We start from the raw sequence: 21,152 nt of genomic DNA on the forward strand, positions 1-21,152 counted from the left end.
ATTGCACTACAGCCTGGGCAACAGAGTGAGACTCCATCTCAAAAACAAAACAAAACGACAAAAGCCACCAGGGAAGCAGGGCTGCTGTGATTCACTCTCAGTGTAAGTCATTCTCATTTTTCTTCCCTGGCAGGCGAGGAACAAGATTCCCTGGACACCTCCAGTGAGGTCAGGTGTCTGGAGGTTGCTGAGCAGCGCAAACTCCTATTTACGGGCCTTGTGTCGGGGGTCGTCCTTGTGTTCCCCCTGAATTCCAGGCAGGACGTGATATGCATTCCCCCTCCCGAGGCCCGGAAAGCAGTCAACTGCATGTCCCTGAGCAACTGCGAGGACCGCCTGGCCATCGCCTATGACAACATCGTCCTGGTGCTGGACATCACCCCCGGGGACCCCTGCCCAGTCATCGATGGGCCAAGGTACACCTTTTATACCCAGCTGCCCGAGACCCTCTCCAACGTGGCCATTCTGACGGACTACCGTGTGGTCTACGGCATGACCAACGGGGACCTCTTTCTTTATGAGTGTGCAAATTCCAAAGTGTTTCCCTTGGAGGCCCACAGGAGCCGAGTTGCCTGTGTGGAGGTCAGCCACAAGGAGCAGCTGGTGGTCAGCGGGTCTGAGGATGCCCTGCTGTGTCTCTGGGACCTGCAGGCACGCAGGTGGAAATTCGAGATGAGCTACACGGTGCGTGGCCCGCCTCCCCATGTTCATACTAAACCCAGGCATTGGAAAACCAATAGATAGCCATCATTTACTAAGCACACACCATGGACCATCGACCAGGATGGGACTAGGGTGAAGAAAATGAGGCACTTGGTCAAGCGCAGTGGCTCACGCCTGTAATCCCAGTACTTTCGGAGGCTGAGGCAGGCGGATCACCTGAGATCGGGAGCTCGAGACCAGCCTGGCCAACATGGTGAAACCCCGTCTCTACTAAAAATACAAAAATTAGCCAGGCATGGTGTTGCATGCTTGTAATCCCAGCTATTTGGGGGGCTGAGGCAGGAGAATTGCTTGAAATTGGGAGGCAGAGGTTGCAGTGAGCCAAGATCACGCCACTGCACTCCAGCCTGACTACAGACACTCCGTCTAAAAAAAAAAAAAAAGAAAAGTGAGGCATTTGTCTCAGAAGCAAAGTTTTTTTTGTTCTCATTGTTTTTTTAAAGAGAGAGGGACCCCACTGTCACGAGGCTATAGTACAGTGGCACAATCATAGCTCATTGCAGCCTCAATCTCCTGGCCTCAAGTGATCCTCCTGCCTCAGCCTCCCAAAGCACTGGGATTTCAGGCATGACCCACTGGACCTGGCTACAAAGTTCAAAGGAGTACCAAAAAGCTCAGCAATGGTAGGCCAGGTGCAGTGGCTCACCTGGCACTTTGGGAGGCCCAGGCAGGAGGATCATTGAGGCCAGGAGCTGGAGACCAGCCTGGGCAACATAGGGAGACCTTATCTCTACAAACAAATACAAAAATTAGCTGGGCATGGTGGTGCGCACCTGTAATCCAGCTACTTAGAGGGCTGAGGCAGAAGGATTGATTGAGCCTGGATGCCACTGCTCTCTAGCCTGGGTGATAGAGCAAGGCCTGTCTCAAGAAAACAAAAAACAAAAACTCAGCAATGAAGATAAATAATTTTTTTTTTGAGATGGAGTCTTGCTCTGTCACCCAGGCTGGAATGCAGTGGTGCAATCTCAGCTCACTGCAGCCTCCCCGGTTCCAGCGACTCTCCTACCTCAACCTCCCAAGTAGCTGGGATTACGGATAAGCACCACCATGCCCAGCTAATTTTTTTGTTTTTAGTAGAGAAGGGGTTTTGCCATGTTGTCCAGGCTGAACTCCTGGCCTCAAGTGACCCGCCTTGGCCTCCCAAAGTGCTGGGATTACAGGTTTGAGCCACTGCACCTGGCCAAGAAGTAACATTTTAATGCAATATTTTAAAAAATCTAAAATGAATACCAAAATTCCATGAAGAACAAAGTCTCAACATTATAGGTAAAAACTGGATCAAATCCTGGGCTGGCTTAGTGCTACTTCACTGTCTTCACCCTAATCCTGGCTCTGTACTATTTCTTTATTTTATTTTATTTTTTTTTTGAGATGGAGTCTCGCTCTGTTGCCCAGGCTGGAGTGCAGTGGCGCGATCTCGGCTCACTACAAGCTCCGTCTCCCGGGTTTATGCCATTCTCCTGCCTCAGCCTCCCAAGTAGCTGGGACTACAGGCGCCCGCCACCATGCCTGGCTAATTTTTTTGTATTCTTTTTGGTAGAGATGGGGTTTCACCGTGTTAGCCAGGATGGTCTCGATCTCCTGACCTTGTGATCTGCCCACCTCGGCCTCCCAAAGTGCTGGGATTACAGGCGTGAGCCACTGCGCCTGGCTGCTCCGTGCTATTTCTTTATCCAACTGATATTTATTGAAAAACCTCTGCCAGGTCCCCTTTCTATCACCAAGGGTTGCTTTCCTATCACCCCTTTCTATCTCCCTGGTCACAGGGAGACACTATCCCATGTCTTGGAGTCACTTTCTAGTTGGGAAGACACAGTGAGCTCTGTCTGGGCAAAAGGTTTTTTTGTGTGTGTGTTTTGCTCGCTGAAGTTTCCCTTGTTCCTAGGAGAGCTCCTGACGTTTCCTTGATGCTCAGTAAAAGGCAAGGGCTGCTGCTTAAGAAGGCCACGTAAGGCTGGGCACCATGGCTCACACCTGTAATCCCAGCACTTTGGGAGGCTGAGGCGGGCGGATCACCTGAGATCAGGGGATCGAGACCAGCATAGCCAACATGGTGAAACTCTGTCTCTACTAAAAATACAAAAATTAGCCCTGCGTGGTGGCATGTGCCTGTAATCTCAGCTACCTGGGAGGCCGAGGCAGGAGAATCGCTGGAACCTGGAAGGCAGAGGCTGCAGTGAGCTGAGATCATGCCACTGCACTCCAGCCTGGGCGACAGAGTGAAACTCTGTCTCAAAAAAAAAAAAAAGGCCTTGTAAGTCTAGATTAGGTGCAGCAACTCACGCCTGTAATCCCAGCACTTTGGGAGGCTGAGGCAGGAGGATTGCTTGAGCTCAGGATTTCAAGACCAGCCTCAGCAACACAGCAAGATCCCATCTCTAGAAAAAAAAATTAGCCAGGTGTGGAGGTGTGTGCCTGTAGTCCCAGCTAGTTAGGAGGCTGAGGCGGGAGGACCGATTGAGCCCTGGAGTTCGAGGCTGTAGTGAGCTATGATCTCGCCACTGCACTCCAGCCTGGACGACAATACAAGATTCTGTCTCTCAAGCAAAACTAACTAATAAACAAAAACGAAGAAATTAACATGTGAACAGTACTATTAACTAAACTGTCGACCTTATGGGAAACTTCTTATTTTTATTTTTTGTTATTAATTAATTAATTAATTAATTAATTTTTTTGAGGCAGGGTCTTACTCTGTCACCCAGGCTGTAGTGCAGTGGTGCAGTCATAGTTCACCGCAGCCTCCGCCTCCTGGGTTCAGGTGATTCTTCCACCTCAGCCTCCTAAGTAGCTGGGACTACAGGCATGCGCCACTGCACCTGGCTAATTTTTTATTTTTTTGTAGAGACAGCGTTTCACCCACCCACCTTGGCTTCCCAAAGTGCTGGGATTACAGGTGTGAGCTATCACGTCCAGCCTTTATTGGAATCTTACCGGCTTTTCAATTCATTCCTTTTTTCCATTCTAGAATCCAATCCAGGATTCCATGTGGCATTAGCACATAGCTTTTAATTAAATACAATCATAGCTAACATCCATATAACCAAAGTAATTTAAGAAATTGAATCCCCATCAAAAAAAGAAATTGGGCACAGGCACAGTGGCTCATGCCTGTAATCCCAGCACTTTGGGAGGCCGAGGGGGGTGGATCAGTTGAGGTCAGGAGTTCAAGACCAGCCTGACCAACATGGTGAAACCTCATCTCTCATAAAAATACAAAAATTAGCTGGGCATGGTGGCACATGCCTGTAATCCCAGCTACTTGGGAGGCCGAGGCAAGAGAATCACTTGAACCCAGGAGCCAGAGGTTGCAGTAAGCCAAGATTGTGATATTCCACTCCAGCCAGGGCAGCAAGAGGGAGACTCTGTCTCAGAAAAAAAAAAAAAAAAAAAAAAAAAAAAAAAAAGAAAGAAAGAAAAGAGAAAAGAAAAGGAAAAAGAAAAAGAAATTGAGTCCTACATTGTTCCTTTCCAATGCATAATGTCTCTAAACGTTTCTATCCAATCTCTATGGAGGTGTGCCTGGGTTGGGGTAATATCTGTGCTGCCCATCCCTCCAGGTTTTCATTGAATCCATCCCCCTGTGGGGTGCTTCAAAGCCTGGTTCTGAGGTCAGGAGTTTGGTATCAGCCTAGCCAACACGATGAAACCCCATCTCTGCTAAAAATACAACAATTAGCTGGGCATGGTGGCAGGAGCCTGTAGTCCCAGCTACTTGGGAGGCTGAGGCAGAAGAATCGCTTAAACCCAGGACACAGAGGTTGCAGTGAGGCAAGATCAGGCTACTGCACCTCAGCCTGGGCAACAGAGCGAGATTCCATCACAAAAAAAAAACCAAAAAGCAAAAAACAAAAACCAAACAATAAAACAACAACAACAACAAAAACAAACAAACAAACAAAAAATGGGCACAGTGGCTCATGCCTGTAATCCCAGCACTTTGGGAGGCTGAGGCAGACAGATCACTTGAGGTCAGTTCGAGACCAGCCTGGGCAACATGGTGAAACCCCATCTCTACTAAAAATACAAAAATTAGCCAGGTGTGGTAGCACACACCTGTAATCCCAGCTACTCGAGAGGTTGAGGCAGGAGGATAGCTTGAACCCAGGAGGCGGAGGTTTCAGTCAAGCCAAGATGGCATCACTGCACTCTATCCTGGGTCAGACCTGTTCAAAAACAAAAAAAGACCTGGTTGCCTGGGGCTGGTTTGCTGGGTATCTTTCAGTTTGGAATCAAGATCATATTGTCTGGGTCGGGCATGGTGGTTCACACCTGTAATCCTAGCACTTTGGGAGACCAAGGCTAGTGGATCATCTGAGGTGAGGTGTTGGAGACCAGCCTGGCCAACATGATGAAACTCCGTCTGTACTCAAAATACAAAAATTAGCCGGGCATGGTGGCTCATGCCTGTAATCCTAGCTACTCAGGAGGCTGAGGCAGGAGAATCACTTGAACCTGGGAGGCGGAGGTTGCAGTGAGCCAAGATCACACCACTGCACTCCAGCCTGGGCACCAAGAGTGAAACTCCATCTCAAAAACAAACAAAGAAACAAATAACCAAAAAACCCAAGAAAAAGAGAGATCATATTGTCTGTTTTCAACAGAGTTCTTACTGCAGAGGGGTCCAATGTGCTTGCTTCTCCAAGGATGACAAGTACGTGTACGTGGGCTTAAAGGATCGCTCTATACTTGTTTGGAGTGTACTGGATGGTGAGTCATTTTGCTTTTAGGGGAGTATTGGGCTTCGATCTGGAGAGAAAAGGCTCTGATCTGGGTCCTGGGTATTACAGGGCCCTGCTCTGGCCACCTCTAGCTGCATCCCCTAGCTTTTAGGAAGGTGTCTGCAGGCAAAGGCAAAGGGCCCGCAATCCCTCTTCTAGACCCATGCTCTGGAGTTTGAGAACTCCCTCCCTTGAGTTTTCATTAGGGCATGCACAGGCTTCCTGCATACAGCCATCCTTCTGAGGATAGACTCCTCCTGGTGTGTGCACTTCTGGGCTCAGGAGTAGCCACGGGGTGGTATGGATGGAGTTTGGGTGTCTGAGCTGGTTGTGAGATGGAGCTGAGAAGCGTGAGAAGAGAAGAGGATCAAGTCACACTAGTAACGAGCCCAGCGGGGGCTGGTTACATCACTACATTCCAGCATAGAACTCCGAGAGCCCAAGAATTCTCAATCTGTTCCCAGCCTTCCAGGTGTTTGTGAAGGTTCCTTCACCAATATAAGAGGACACAGCATATTCTATTTAATAGTTTATTCCTTAGAATTGCAGTGTTTATATATTGGGTCTTCTAGGATGTCGGTCTTATTTCATTCTTTGCCCCCAGGCCTTATAGATGTTAGAAGCAGCCTGTTTTTGTTTTCTGTTTTTTGTTTTTGAGATGGAGTCTCGCTCTGTCACCCAGGCTGGAGTGCAGTGGTGCAATCTCAGCTCACTGCAGTCTCTGCCTCCCAGGTTCAAGTGATTCTCCTGCCTCAGCCTCCCAAGTAGCTGGGATTACAGGCACCCACCACCACACCCAGCTAATTTTTGTATTTTGAGTAGAGGTGGGGTTTCACCATGTTGACCAGGCTGGTCTTAAACTCCTGACCTTGGGTGATCCACCCACCTCGGCCTCCCAAAGTGCTGGGATTAGAGGTGTGAGCCACCACGCCTGGCCAGAAGCAGCCTGTTTTAAGACCAACCACTTTGAAAACACCATGTCTCTTGGTCTGTTCAGTATTATGCTAAGGTCTTAGCAAGAGTTAACATTGGCTGTGTGCAATGGCTCAAGCCTGCAATCCCAGCAGTTTGGGAGGCCGATGTAGGAGGATTGCTTGAGGCCAGGAGTTCAAGGCTAGTCTGGACAACATAGCAAGACTCTGTCTCTACAAAAAAAAAAAAATTAAAAATTATCCAGGCATGGTGGTACATGTTTGTAGTCCCAGCTACTCAGGAGGATAAAGTGATCATGGGAGGTCGAGGCGTGGGAGATTGAGGCTGCAGTGAGCCATGATAGCACCACTGCACTCCAGCCTGGGCAACAGAGTGAGACCCTGTCAAAAAAAAAAATGAGTTAACATTTATTGTATACTGGGTACTGTCCTTAAGTCATTTAACTCTCTCAACACTCAATCCCATTTACAGAGCAAAAACTGAGGCTCTGAGAGGCTGGCAGACTTGCCCAAGGTCACACAGTGAGTAACTAGTAGGCTTAGGTTTGAAGCTGACCTGCCTGATTTCAGTACACCTTTGTCACTTTCTTACACTGTCTCCTATAGAAAAGGCACTCATTGTGTATTACCTCTTTGAACCCTTATGACACTGGTAGGAGATAAGTATCATTGCTATCCTTGTTTGACAATGAAGAAGCTGAGGATCAGAGAGATTAGGAGACTTGCCCAAGGTCACAAAACAAGGGAATAAATATCAGGTGGAGCCTAATACATTGTAGTTGAATACACTGTAATCTGATACATAGTAAACTATAACACTATAATTGTAGTATAATGTGCTGTAGCAAAGATATATATAACCGGTATAAAGTTACAGATGGCTCAGAAGCTGAAGGTTGAGGATTGTGGCCTTAAAAGCCCATCCTGGGCCAGTTCAACATCTCTCTTACTTCTCCTTCAACAATAATATTTACTGAGCTTACTCTGGGCCAAAAACCTACACTAAACACATGACCTGCATGATGCCTTTCAATCTTAAAAATCGCCCTGAGCAGGTGTAGGTTCTGTTATCATAGAGGGACTCTTTGGCCTAATAAATGTCATGCCAAAGTTAGTAGAGGGCATAGCGGGAATTTTATTCCATGCAGCCAACTCTAGAATGTGTAGGATTGGACCTCTACACCCAATTTTTCTCATTTGTGTCCTTCTCTTCACCCTTACAGGCACCCTGCTGACGGTACAGTTTGTCCATGCTGTGGTAAACAGAATCATCCCAACCACTGGTGGCTTCATTGCCCCCACCAGGCACGGTTATCTGATCCAAGAGCGTTTCCAGTGCCTTTCAGCAAGAGCCTTGCCTCAGGACTCTCTTAAGAACTTCAAGAAGGCAGTGTGGATGGTCAAATCCAGGCAGAGAGAGGAGCTAGTTGCAGCTGCAGGAGCTCCCCAGGACTTGGAGTCAGAGAGTGTCCAGGGAAATGAAACCAAATCAAACAAATGCTCACAAGTCTGCCTGATAGTGTAAAAAAAAAAAACCTGTGGGGATATGGGACTCCAATGAGTTAATCCCATTTAATCTGGTTAAAGCAAAAAGAACATGTTTGCTGGTGTATATCTGGGCCCATGGCTTCAGATTATGTGACCCAGACCTTGCCTTTTCTCATCTTTCCATTCTTCTTTCCTCTTTTTCATTTTCATTCTCAGACTTACCACCCCCAGGTTAGCAATATGGTGGCCAATATGCTGCTGTCTCCAATTTCAATAGAAAAGAGAGCTTCTCTTTCCCAACAGTCCTAGCCTCAACTCTATTGGTCCCAATTGGCCCATACACCTAGCCCTAAACCAACTGTTGTATCTGGGAGAATGCAGAGCTCCAATCAGCTGGACTGACCCAATGTCCACCACTGGGACTGAGAATAGAAGAGATTATTCCTGAGATGCAAACTGGAGTTCTGGTACCAGATGAAGGAGGAATGGATAAATGTGAGATACAGCAAACCACTGATGTGGACCACAGAACTTCACAGTTTATAAAGCTTTAGATGCTGTCATCTGATCCTCATCACAACCCATACTTTAGGGAGGGCAGGAGTTTCTGCATCTATTTTACAGATGAGGAAACTGAACCTTGTGGAAGTAGTTATGATTTGATTCAGGTCACAAGTCCAAGGTGCAAGAGCTCTGAGAGTGAGCCTTCTGTCCCATTCCTGTTAGACCTCACTCCAATTTCAGTCTGCAGAGCACAACCGTCACTTCCACAGGCACCACACTCAAATGTTCACAGGAGCTAGTGACTAATCTAGATACTTCCGTGCACCTGGGTGAGCAGCAGGGAGAGACGGAGACTGGATATGTTGAAGGCAGAGATTGTGTCTAGGGTGGATATGAGCAGCCTGACTCTAGCCCAGAATCACCATGGCCAAACCAGCCCACTGCTGTCAGTGCTTCCAGTTGTAATAAGCAAAGCCAGAAATCCAGACTTTTATGCAAAAAATGTTCTGACTTTTAAAGTTGGCGATTGGTTGAATTTGTATCTATAGCGCATTTGGCATGTGTGTCTTTGGTTAATGAGCTGAGTTCAGGACTCAAGCTGGCAGTAAAACAATCAACATGTTATAGTTCATCCTTCTCTATTCCCTGGCTCCCAAACTTTTGGGATAAAGATGTGGGTTTTTAATCTTAAAAACTGGAGGCTCTTGGAAGTAGAAAGAGCTGATGATCTCTCCCTGCTTTGCTTTTGAACCATCTGCCTTGTGCAAGTTCAACAGTCAAACTGTTTTCATTCCACTTAAGTGGATCTTTCTTCTTTGCCCACAGCCTTCTAAAAGCCCTTCTCAGTCTTCTCAGGCTTTTACTTTAATGCTAGGAGAGTCTAAATCTTCAAGGTGGCTATCCCTTCTCCCCTCTGTGGAATTCCCGGCAGAGTCTCAATAAAAGCAACCGTAGAAACAGAGGCTTTTGAGCCGAACAAGACCCTACTGCTGTCTCATTCATCCGTTTTCCAAACCAGTTTTCCAAGGCAGGTTTTGGCAGTTCTGCAAATGTTAGTGTCAAATTTCATTTAAAAATATTTTAAACTGTAATTTTAAGATGTATGCTTGGATGTATTGGGCAGCAGCTTTTAAGGTGTTGAAGATTACTAAGGTCGGTACAAAAAGTAACTGTGGTTTTTGCCATTAAAAATATTAAAAATAATGGCAAAAACCGGCCGGGCAAGGTGGCTCATGCCTGTGGTCCCAGCACTTTGGAAGGCCGAGGCAGGCGGATCACCTGAGGTCAGGAGTTTGAGACCAGCCTGGACAACATGGTGAAACCCCATCTCTACTAAAAATACAAAAATTAGCCAGGCATGGTGGTGAGCGCCTGTAATCTCAGTTACTCAGGAGGCTGAGTCAGGAGAATCGCTTGAATCTGGGAGGTGGAGGTTGCAGTGAGCCGAGATTGTGCCACTGCACTCCAGCCTGGGTGACAGAGCAAGAGTCCATCTCATAATAATAATAATAATGGCAAAAGCTTTGGTGGCTCATGCCTGTAATCCCAGCACTTTGGGAGGCTGAGGTGAGTGGATCACTTGAGGCCAGGTGTTCAAGAGCAGCCTGGTCAACATGGTGAAACCCTGTCTCTACTAAAAATACAAAAGTTAGCCTGGTGTGGTGGTGTACACCTGCAATTCCAGCTACCTGGGAGGCTGAGGCAAGAGAACGTCTTGAACCCAGGAGGCAGAGGTTGCAGCGAGCCGAGATCACACCACTGCACTCCGGCACGAGTGACAGAGTGAGACTCTGTCTCCAAAAAAAAAAAAAAAAAAAGTACTGGCAAAAACCACAATTAATTTTGCATCAACCTAATAATTTAGGATTCTTCTGCTATTTTCATTTAACTGAAGAGCCCACTTAAATTGCAAAGAGAGCCCCTGAAAAAATTAGCTACTCTTTGCCATTTTTATTTAAAATAAAATTCTGATTTTAAATGTCTGTGTCCATCTCAACAGCCTCAGTGAGAATTGATTGTTTTGTAGATAAATCCTAATTTAAACATTGGAAATAACTTCTTACTAATAAAATGCTACAACAAATTATTGCTTATATTGGGAGTTTTTTCAGTGTTTATTTATTAGAGAAAGAGTTTGAGTTTGGTTGCTAAGAAAGGTTGACAGTTGGCTGATCAATGCTTGACTTTGAGAGGCCAAGGCAGGAGGATCACTTCAGCCCAGGAGTTTGAGACCCCGTCTCTCCAAAAAAAAAAGTTTTTTTAATTAGCTGGGCATGGTGGTTCACACCTGCAGTCCTAGCTACTCAGGAGGCCAAGGTGGGAGGATCACTTGAGCCCAGGCGATCAAGGCTGTAGTGAGCTATGATTGCACCACTGCACTCTAGCCTGGGCAAGAGAGTGAGACTGTGTCTCAAAAAAAAAAAAAAAAAAAAAAAAAAAAAAATTAAGGGTTGCCAAAAGCTCAGCAATCACAATGAATAATATTTTCTCTTTTTTTTTCTTATTTTCTTTTCTTTTGGAAGACAAATAATATTTTGTTATCTTTTTTTTTTTTTTTTTGGACAAGGTCTTGCTCTGTTGCCAGACTAGAGTGCAATGGTACGATCTCGGCTCATTGCAGTCTCTGACTCCTGGGTTCAAGCGATTCTCCTGACTCAGCGTCCTGAGTAGCTGGGACTACAGGCCACCACGCCCAGCTAATTTTTGTATTTTTTGTAGAGACGAGGTTTTGCCATGTTGGTCAGGCTGGTCTTGAACTCCTGACCTCAAGTGATCTGTGCTCCCTTGGCCTCCCAATGGAGGTCTGAGGAAGGTCATATTCCTACATAAGCACACACACCTATGAGAATTACTAATTGTTAGTTAATATCTTTTTTATTTTTCAGACAGGGTCTTTCTCTGTCACCCAGGCTGGAGTGCAGTGGTGTGATCATGGGTCACTGCAGCCTTGAACTTCTGAGCTCAAGTGATCCTCCTGCCTCAGCCTCCCAAGTAGCTGAAACTACAGGTGTGCACCACCACACCTGGTTAATTTTTAAATTTATTGCAGAGAGGGGTTCTCACTTTATTGCCCAGGCTGGTCTCCAACTCCTGGGCTCAAGTGATCCCACCAGTGTGTTGGGATTCCATGGCGCCTGGCCATCAGAAATATTTCTAATCTGGCCCTTTACCAAAATATATATATATTTACCAAATATATATATGTGTATATACATACACATATATATACACACACACACACATATATACACATACATATATATATATATATATACACACACATATATACTTATGTATATATGCCTACCCTTGGTCTTAAAGCTTGATTAAATTTAAGGTAAAATTTCTTATATAGGCTCTTTTTTTAGAGTAGTTTTAGGTTCACAGCAAAATTAAGTGGAAGGTGCAGAGATTTCCCATCTACCCCATGCCCGCCTCCTGCACAGCCTCCTCCATCAACATCCCTCATTCTAACAAACGCAGAGTGGTGCATTTGTTACAATGGATGAACTCACATTGACGCATCCTTATCACAAAAAAAGACAATTTTTCTGGTTTTTTTTTTTTTTGAGATGGAGTTTTGCTCTTGTTGCCCAGGCTGGAGTGCAATGGTGCGATCTCAGCTCACTGCAAACTCTGCCTCCCGGGTTCAAGCGATTTTTCTGTCTCAGCCTCCTGAGTAACTGGGACTACAGTCCACAGACTACAGGTACCAGCCACTACGCCCGACTAATTTTTGGTATTTTTAGTAGAGTCGGGGTTTCACCATGTTGGCCAGGCTGGTCTTGAATTCCTGACCTCAGGTGATCCACTTGCCTCAGCCTTCCAGGCGTGAGCCACCACGCCCGGCCTAATTTTTTTTTTTTTTTTTTTTCGAGACAGAATCTCACTCTGTCGCCCAGGCTGGAGTGCAGTGGCACAATCTCAGCTCACTGCAACCTCTGCCTCCTGGGTTCAAGCAATTCTCCTGCCTCCGCCTCCCAAGCAGCTGGGATTACAGGCACTCGGCTAATTTTTGCATTTTTAGTAGAGACAGGGTTTCGCCATATTGGCCAGGCTGGTCTGGAACTCCTGGCCTCAAGTGATCCGCCCACCTCGGCCTCCCAAAATGCTGGGATGACAGGCATGAGCCACTGCGCCTGGCCCAGGATAGACATTTTTGACAAGTATACTTCATAAGTATGTTCACTCTCTATCACTACTTAGTAAATTATTGCAAAGTTAGAAGCTTAAAATAACATCCACTTCTTATCTTATAATTTCTGCAAGTCAGGAGTCTGGGCATGGCATGACTGGATTCTTTGTTCAGGATCTCACAAGGTGTCAGCCGGACTGGGTTCTCACTGAGAGCCTCAGGGTCTTCATCCAGCTCCTTCAGATTCTTTGGCAGAATTAAGCCCTTCAAAGCTATGGGAGTGGAGACCTCAGCTGCCCCTCTCCAGTTTGCAAAACAGCAGTTTGCAAAACAGCTTGCAAAACAGTTTGCAAAACAGCTGCTTCCTTCTTCAAGGCCAGCAGCATTGTATTTCTCTGATGCTTCATCTCTGACCTCAGACTCAGACTCAGACTGTCTTTAAAAAAAAATTTTTTTTTTGGCCAGGCGCAGTGGTTCACACCTGTAATCCCAGCACTTTGGGAGGCCCAGGCTGGCAGATCATGAGGTCAAGAGATAGAGACCATCCTGGCCAACGTGGTGAAACCCTGACTCTACTAAAAATACAAAAAATTAGCTGGGCATGGTGGTGCGCACCTGTAGTCTCAGCTACTCGGGAGGCTGAGGCAGGAGAATCAGTTGAACCCAGGAGATGGAGGTTGCTGTGAGCCAACATCACGCCACTGCACTCTAGCCTGGTGACAGAGCGAGACTCCGTTTTTTTGAGACGGAGTCTCGCTCTGTCGCCCGGGCTGGAGTGCAGTGGCGCAATCTCAGCTTACTGCAAGCTCCGTCTCCCGGGCTCACGCCATTCTCCTGCCTCAGCCTCTCCGAGTAGCTGGGACTACAGGCGCCCGCCACCACGCCCGGCTAATTTTTTGTATTTTTAGTAGAGACGGGGTTTCACCGTGGTCTCGATCTCCCGACCTCGTGATCCACCCGCCTCGGCCTCCCAAAGTGCTGGGATTACAAGCGTGAGCCACTGCGCCCGGCAAAAAGTTTTTTTTTAGAGATGAGGTCTTGCCGTGTTGCCCAGGCTGGTCTTGAACCCCTGGCCCCAGGTGATCCGCCTGCCTCCCAAAGTGCTGGGATTACAGGTTTGAGCCACTGCACCTGGCCCAGTAGCACCTTTTTATGTTTGATAAAAATAAGAATATCCAGCCTAGGCAACTTAGTGAGACCCTGTCTGTAAAAAAATAAAAATAAAAAATTAGCCAGGCATGGTGGCACATGCCTGTAGTCCTGGCTACTCAGGAGGTCAAGGCTGCAGTGAGCTGTGATTGCACCATTGCACTCCAGCCTGGGCGACGGAGCGAGTCCCTGTTTCAGAAAATAAATAAATAGAAATAAAATTAAAAGATGTCTTTGTACTATTGTCCTCATGATAAATATACACATGTGTGCACACACACACACGTACACACATGCCTCAGATGGAATTGGCTTGTGGTTTTGTCAGAGGCGTTTGAAACAAGCTTACTCCATCTAGAATAGTGGTTGGGTAAAATGGGGCTGAGACTTGCAGGGCTGCATTCCCAGGAGGTTAGGCATTCTAAGCCACAGGGTGAGGTAGGAGGTGGACACAAGACCCAGGTCACAAAGATCCTGCTGATAAAACAGGATGCTGGGGTGGGGGAGGGGGGTTGTCTGTTTGTTTGTTTGTTTGTTTGTTTTTGTTTTTGTTTGAGACAGAGTTTCGCTCTTGTTGCCCAGGCTAGAGTGCAATGAATGGCGTGATCTCGGCTCACTGCAAACTCTGCCTCCTGGGTTCAAGAGATTCCCCTGTCTCAGCCTCCCTAGTAGCTGGCATTACAGGCGTGTGCCACCAAGCCTGGCTAATTTTTGTATTTTTAGTAGAGACGGTTTCATCATATTGATCAGGCTGGTCTCCAACTCCTGACCTCGGGTGATCCGCCTGCCTCGGCCTCCCAAAGTGCTGGGATTACAGGCGTGGGTCACTGCGACCTGCCTATGCAGGGTTTTTGTTGTTGTTGTTGTTGTTTTTGTTTTTTTTTTGAGACAGAGTCTTGCTCTGTCGCCCAGGCTGGAGTGCAGTGGCATGGTCTGGGCTCACTGAAACCTCCATTTCCTGGGTTCAAGCGATTCTCCTGCCTCAGCCTCCCGAGTAGCTGGGATTACAGGCACCCACCACCACACCTGGCTAATTTTCTTTTTTTTTTTTTTTTGAGTAAAGACAGGGGTTTCACCACGTTGGCCAGGCTGGTCTCAAATTCCTGACCTCAGATGATCCGCCCGCCTTGGCCTCCCAAAGTGCTGGGATTACAGGCATGAGTCACTGTGCCTGGCCAGGATGCGGGGTTTTATCAGCGTGACGTGAAAGTGACCTCTGGTTGTCCTCACTGCTCATTATACACTAATTATAATATATTAGCATGCTAAAAGACTCTTCCACCAGTGCCATGACATTTTACAAATGCCATGGCAACATCCAGAAATTACGCTATAGGGTCTAAAAGGGTAGGGACCCCTCAGTTCTGGGAAATCTTTGCCCCTTTTCTCAGAAAACTCATGAATAATCCATCCCTTGTTTAACCTGTAATCAAGAAATAACTGTAAGTATATGCAGTTGAGCAGCCCATATCACTGCTCTGCCTATGGAGTAGCCATTCTTTTATTCCTTTACTTTCTTTTTCTTCATTTTTAAAATTTATTTTTATTTTTTGAGACGCAGTTTTCCTCTGGTCACCCAGGCTAGAGCGCAATGGTGCGATCTCGGCTCACTGCAACCTCCGCCTCCCAGGTTCAAGTGATTCTCCTGCCTCAACCTCCCGAGTAGCTGGGATTACAGGCGTCCACCACCAGGCCCAGCTTATTTTTGTATTTTTAGTTGAGAAGAGGTTTCACCATCTTGACCAGGCTGGTCTCGAGCCCCTGAACTCAGGTGATCTGTCTGCCTCGGTCTCCCAAAGTGTTGGGATTACAGGCATGAGCCACTGCGCCTAGCCTTTTTTCTTTTTTTTTTTTGAGACAGAATCTTGCTCTGTTTCCCAGGCTGGAGTGCAGTGGCACGACCATGGCTCACTGTAGCCTCAACTTCCTGGACTCAAGCAATTCTCCCGCCTCAGCCTCCCAGGTAGCTGGGACTGCAGACGTACACCACTACGCCAGGCTAATTTTGTGTGTGTGTGTGTGTGTGTGTGTGTGTGTGTGTGTGTGTGGAGAAAAAGCGATCCGCCTGCCTTCATCTCCCAAAGTGCTGGAATTACAGGCGTGAGCCACCTGGCCTCCTTTACTTTCTTAAACTTGCTTTCACTTTATGGACTTGTCCGGAATTCTTTCTTGCACGAGGTCCGAGAACTCTCTCTTGGGGTCTCGATGAGGACCCCTTTTAGGTAACAGTTTCCTCTTCCCCAAATGAAAGAGGGCCTTTGCTGATCATTTGAGAGAAAACAAATTTGAGTAGAAGCCACACTCCTTGGGGGGAGGGGTACACTGTGGGACAACTCTGTTGGCCCTCCAGGATGATGACTAATAGGTTGCTGGTGTCAGAGGCATTTGAACCAGAGCAACAACATCTTGAATACGGGCTGGGTAAAATAAGGCTGAGACCTACTGGGCTGCATTTCCCAGATGGTTAGGGCATTCTAAGTCACAGGATGAGTTAGGAGGTCGGCACAAGATACGGGTCACAAAGACCTTGCTGGCCGGGTGCAGTGGCTCACGCCTGTAATCCCAGCACTTTGGGAGGCTGAGGTGGGTGGATCACCTGAGATCGGGAGTTCAAAACCAGCCTGACCAACATGGAGAAACCCCGTCTCTACTAAAAATGCAAAATTAGCCAGGCGTGGTGGTGCACGCCTGTAATCCCAGCTATTCGGGACGCTGAGGCAGGAGAATCCCTTGAACTGGGAGGGGGAGTTGCAGTGAGCCGAGATTGCACCATTGCACTCCAGCCTGAGTAACAAGAGTGAAACTTTGTCTAAAACAAACAAACAGAAAAACGAAAACAAAAACAAACAAACCAAAAAATCCTTGCTGATAAAATAGTCTGCAGTAAAGAAGCCAGCTAAAACCAAGATGGAGACGAGAGTGGCCTCTGGTCATCCTCATTGCTATACTCCTACCGGCGCCATGACAGTTTACAAATGCCATGGCAATATCAGGAAGTTACCCTATATGGTCTAAAAAGGGGAGGCATAAATAATCCACCCCCTGATGAGCATATCATCAAGAAATAACGGGCCAGGCGTGGTGGCTCATGCCTGTAATCCCAATACTTTGGGAGGCTTTGGTGGATAGATCATTTGAGGTCAGGAGTTTGAGACCAGCCTGGCCAACATGATGATACCCCCGTCTCTACTACTAAAAATACAAAAATTAGCCAGGTGTGGTGGCACACACCTGTAATCCCAGCTACTCGGGAGGCTGAGGTAGGAGAATCGCTTGAACCTGGAAGGCGGAGGTTGCAGTGAGCTGCAATCGCGCCACTGCACTCCAGCCTGGGTGACAGAGTAAGATTTTGTCTCAAAAGGAAATAACCATTAAAATGGGCAGCCAGGTGCGGTGGCTCACGCCTGTAATCCCAGCACTTTGGGAGGCCAAGGTGGGCAGATCACGAGGTCAGGAGATCGAGACCATCCTGGCTAACAAGGTGAAACCCTGTCTCTACTAAAAATACAAAAAGATTCCCCGGGCATGGTGGCGGGTGCCTGTAGTCCCAGCTACTCGGGAGGCTGAGGCAGGAGAATGGCGTGAACCCAGGAGGCGGAGCTTGCAGTGAGCCAAGATCGCACCACTGCACTCCACCCTGGGTGACAGAGCGAGACTCCCTCTAAAAAAAAGGGCAACCAGCAGCCCTCAGGGCTGCTCTGTCTATGGAGTAGCCATTCTTTAGTCCTTTACTTTCCTAATAAACTTGCTTTCAGTTTACTGTATGGACTGGCCCTGAATTCTTTCTTACGTGAGATCCAAGAACCCTCTCTTGGAGTCTGGATGGGGACCATTTTCCCGTAACAGTGTCGGAGGTGTTTCAACCAGAGGAACCCCAACTTGAGTATGGGCTGGGTAAAATAAGGCTAAGACCTACTGTGCTGCATTCCCAGATGGTTAAAGCATTCTTAGTCACAGAATGAGATAGGAGGTCAGCACAAGATACGGATCATAAAGACCGTGCTGATAAAACAGATTGCAGTAAAGAAGCAGGCCAAAATCCACCAACATCAAAATGGCCAGGTGAGTGACCTCTGGTGGTCCTCACTGCTACACTCCCACCAGCACCGTGACAGTTTACAAATACCATGGCAATGTCAGGAAGTTACCCTTTATGGTCTAAAAAGAGGAGGCATGAATAATCCACCCCTTGTTTAGCATATTATCAAGAAATAAATCACAAAAATGGGGAATAAGTGGCCCTCAGGGCTGCTCTGTCTATGGAGTAGCCATTCTTTGTTCCTTTATTTTCCTTATAAACTTGCTTTCACTTTACAGACTCGCCCTGAATTCTTTCTTGCGTGAAATCCAAAAACCCTCTCGAGGTGGGGGGTCTGGATCAGGACCCATTTCCTGTAACCCTGGGAGGCTTTGGTAAGAAACAGACTGTCCGGACATCTGGTGGCCGCAAAGTGTTCAGTCTGCCTTCGCTGCTCTTCCTGGCTGGGAGCCACGAATCTTCCATGCTTTACTTTCTAAATACCACTCCCTCCCACCCACTGCTCTCTACTTCCACTGCTCCCATCCTGGTCTAAGCCACCATCGTCCTTTGCCTAAATGATGAAACAGCCTCCCTCCACCCTCCCTGGCTCCCCTCCAGTCACTTTCCTGCAGAGCAGCCAGAGTGATCACTTTCAAATGCAAACCTGAACTTGCAGCTCCTCTGCTCAAAGCCCTTGGATGGTTTCCACCAGCAGGAATGCTAAAGCCTGAACTCAGTGCGTAAGGTGCTGTGTGTTCCGCTCCTGTGGCTGCTCTGGGATTATCTTGTACTATCTTTCTTCCCCTCCCTCTCTGCAGCCTGGGAAACTCGTCTTAAAAAAAAAAAAAAAAAAAAACTCTTGAAATGTACCATGCTGTCTCCCACCTCAAAAATCACAGCTGTTCGTGATTTTTCTCACAATGAATGCCTATGTATTCTTCAGATCTCAGCTAGAATACCACCTCCTCCGGGAAGCCTCCCTCATCCCCTGCAAGACTGGGTTAAGTTTCCCTAGGTAACAGGTGGTATTTTCCAAAAATAGCCACAGCATATTTCCTGTCCCACATGATACTCTTGGCCATTTGCCCGCCTCTTGAATTTAGGAAAAACTTTGTAACAGCCTCTATGGAAAGAATGCAATGGAAATGATTCTGCGTGACTTCCGAGTCTGGGTGAGAAAAGGTAATACGGGAGCTGGGTGCAGTGGTGCAAGCCTGTAGTCCCAGCTACTCAACAGATTGACGTGGGAGGATCCTTTGAGTCCAGGAGTTTGAGGCCAGCCTGGGCCAGCCTGAGACCCTGAGTCCCACCCCAACCCCTGCCATCTCCAGAAGAAGAAGGAGAAGGAGAAGGAGAAGAGGAAGAAGAAGAGGAAGAGGAAGAAGAAAAAGAAAAGATGATATGATTCCCACCTGGCTCACACGCTCACTTGTTCTTAGAACGATAGTTGTGAAGAAGCTCAGGCTGCAAGGAGACCACATGTATGTGTTCCAAGCAACGGCCCCAGCAAGGGTCTCAGCCTGTAGCCTGTAGCAACTGACACATATATGTGTGAGCAAACATTCAGGTGATTCCAGCCCCCAGACTTTGAGCCACTCAGCTGATGCCAAGGTTGAGTTATTCCTCCCAAGCCTGCCCAAATTGCAGATTGAAGAGTAAAATGAATGACTTCCTTTTTTTTCTTCAAGACAGGGTCTTGCTCTGTTCCCCAGGCTGGAGTGCAGTGGCGCAATCTCAGCTCATTGCAACCTCCGCCTTCTGGGTTCAAGCGATACTCACGCCTCAACCTCCCAAGTAGCTGGGATTACAGCTGTGTGCCACCACACCTGGCTAATTATTGTATTTTTAGTAGAGATGGGGTTTCACCATCTTGTCCAGGCTGGTCTTGAACTCCTGGCCTCATGTGATCCACCCACCTCTGCCTCCCAAAGTGCTGGGATTATAGCCGTGAGCCACTTGCCCCATGAATGTTGTTGTCATTTGAAGCTTCTAAGTCTTGAGCTGCTTTTTATTTTCTTTTACAGAAAGCCCAGACCTTATGATGTTTTTATTTTTTCTCTCCATTTTTCTTTCTTTTTAATGTTTTTGTAGAGATGGGATTTTGCTATGTTGCCTGGGCTGGTCTCAAACTCCTGGCCTCAAGGCATCCCCCCACCTTGGCCTCCCAAAGTGCTGGGATTGTCAAGGGCTCATTTGTTACACAGCCATAGCAACAGAAATTTAGGAACTGTTACATGTATACCTTCTCTTTAAAGTATTTGTTACATGTGAAACTTTACATTTGTGTGATTACTAGATTCCTGTCTATCCTCAAAGACTGAAAGCTCTTAATGGCCAAATTTGCGTTCCTTTTTACCATTCTATTCCTGACACTTAGCAAGGTGCCTGGTAAATGATGCATTCGATGCCAATTTACTCTCAACTTTCCTGCACCTCTTCACTTACAAAAAGAGAAAGCACTTGGTCATTAATTGAATGTTCATTTATTTGATGAACGCTGACTGAGAGGCTGTGTCAGGGATTTGTATTAGAGATGGACACAAAACAAATATGAAATACAAGGGACTGAGGGGAGACATAGAAGGGGACTGGGAAAGCTTCCTGAGGGAAAGGGATATTTGGGCTGCGTTTAGAAGGATGTATAGGTGTTTTCTGAATAACAAAGAGGCATGACAGTACTTCTGGCAAAGGAAATGGTGAGTGCCAATGCGTGGGGCCAGGAAGCAGCCAGGTTGGTCAGGCAATGGTGTGAAGTTCTGCACAGAGGCAGGCAGTTTGCTTGGAAAATCCTGCAGGAAAAGGTTCCTAAGGACCAATTCTGACAGCCTGCAACGTAGGTGCTTAGATTTCATCTCATTAGAAATAGGAAGATCTTGGAGGTTTGGAAGCAGTGGTGGGAAGAGTGGAGTTTTTTGTTTTTCTGTTTGTTTTTTTTAAGAGACGAGATGCTCTTTAAAAAAAAATAAAGAAAAGCACTGCCATGCTTCCCAAGCTGGAGTGCAGTGGCAAGATCATGGCTCACTGCAGCCTTGAACTCTTGGGCATAAGCAATCCTCCTGCCTCAGCCTCCCGAGTAGCTGGGACTAAACGTGTGCACCATCATGCCCAGCTAATTTTTTCATTTTATTAATTAATTAATTAATTAATTTTTTGAGACAGAGTTTATGCTCTTGTTGCCCAGGCTGGGTGCAATGGCGTGATCTCGGCTCACTGCAACCTCCGCCCCCTGGGTTCAAGCAATTCTCTTGCCTCAGCCTCCCGAGTAGCTGGGATTACAGGCATGCGCCACAAAGCCCGGCTAATTTTGTATTTTTAGTAGAGATGGGGTTTCTCCATGTTGGTCAGGCTAGTCTCCAACTCCAGACCTCAGGTGATCTGCCCGTCTCGGCGTCCCAAACTGCTGGGATTACAGTCGTAAGCTACGGCGCCCAGCCAATTTTTTCATTTTCTTTTTCTTTTTTTCAAGGCCCGGCTAA

At 47.0% G+C, this 21,152-nt stretch overlaps 1 protein-coding gene across 9 annotated transcripts in view; it reads left to right on the plus strand.

The window, feature by feature from the left end:
- Positions 1-10,464, plus strand: part of NWD1 (NACHT and WD repeat domain containing 1) — a 95,476-nt gene extending 85,012 nt beyond the window's left edge. For 5 of the 9 annotated variants that reach the window (XM_055239132.2, XM_055239134.2, XM_055239133.2 and 2 more), the window contains 3 exons: positions 134-684; positions 5,331-5,436; positions 7,603-10,464. In XM_055239132.2, the coding sequence (XP_055095107.1) occupies positions 134-684; positions 5,331-5,436; positions 7,603-7,904 (959 nt within the window). In that variant the 3' untranslated portion in view covers positions 7,905-10,464. The remainder of the gene's footprint in view (positions 1-133; positions 685-5,330; positions 5,437-7,602) is intronic. The other 4 variants (XM_055239135.2, XM_055239139.2, XM_055239138.2 and 1 more) reach the window with 4 other exon arrangements.
- Positions 10,465-21,152: the final 10,688 nt, after the last annotated feature.

This window comes from Symphalangus syndactylus, chromosome 13, assembly GCF_028878055.3.
Source record: "Symphalangus syndactylus isolate Jambi chromosome 13, NHGRI_mSymSyn1-v2.1_pri, whole genome shotgun sequence".
Taxonomy (NCBI): domain Eukaryota; kingdom Metazoa; phylum Chordata; class Mammalia; order Primates; family Hylobatidae; genus Symphalangus; species Symphalangus syndactylus.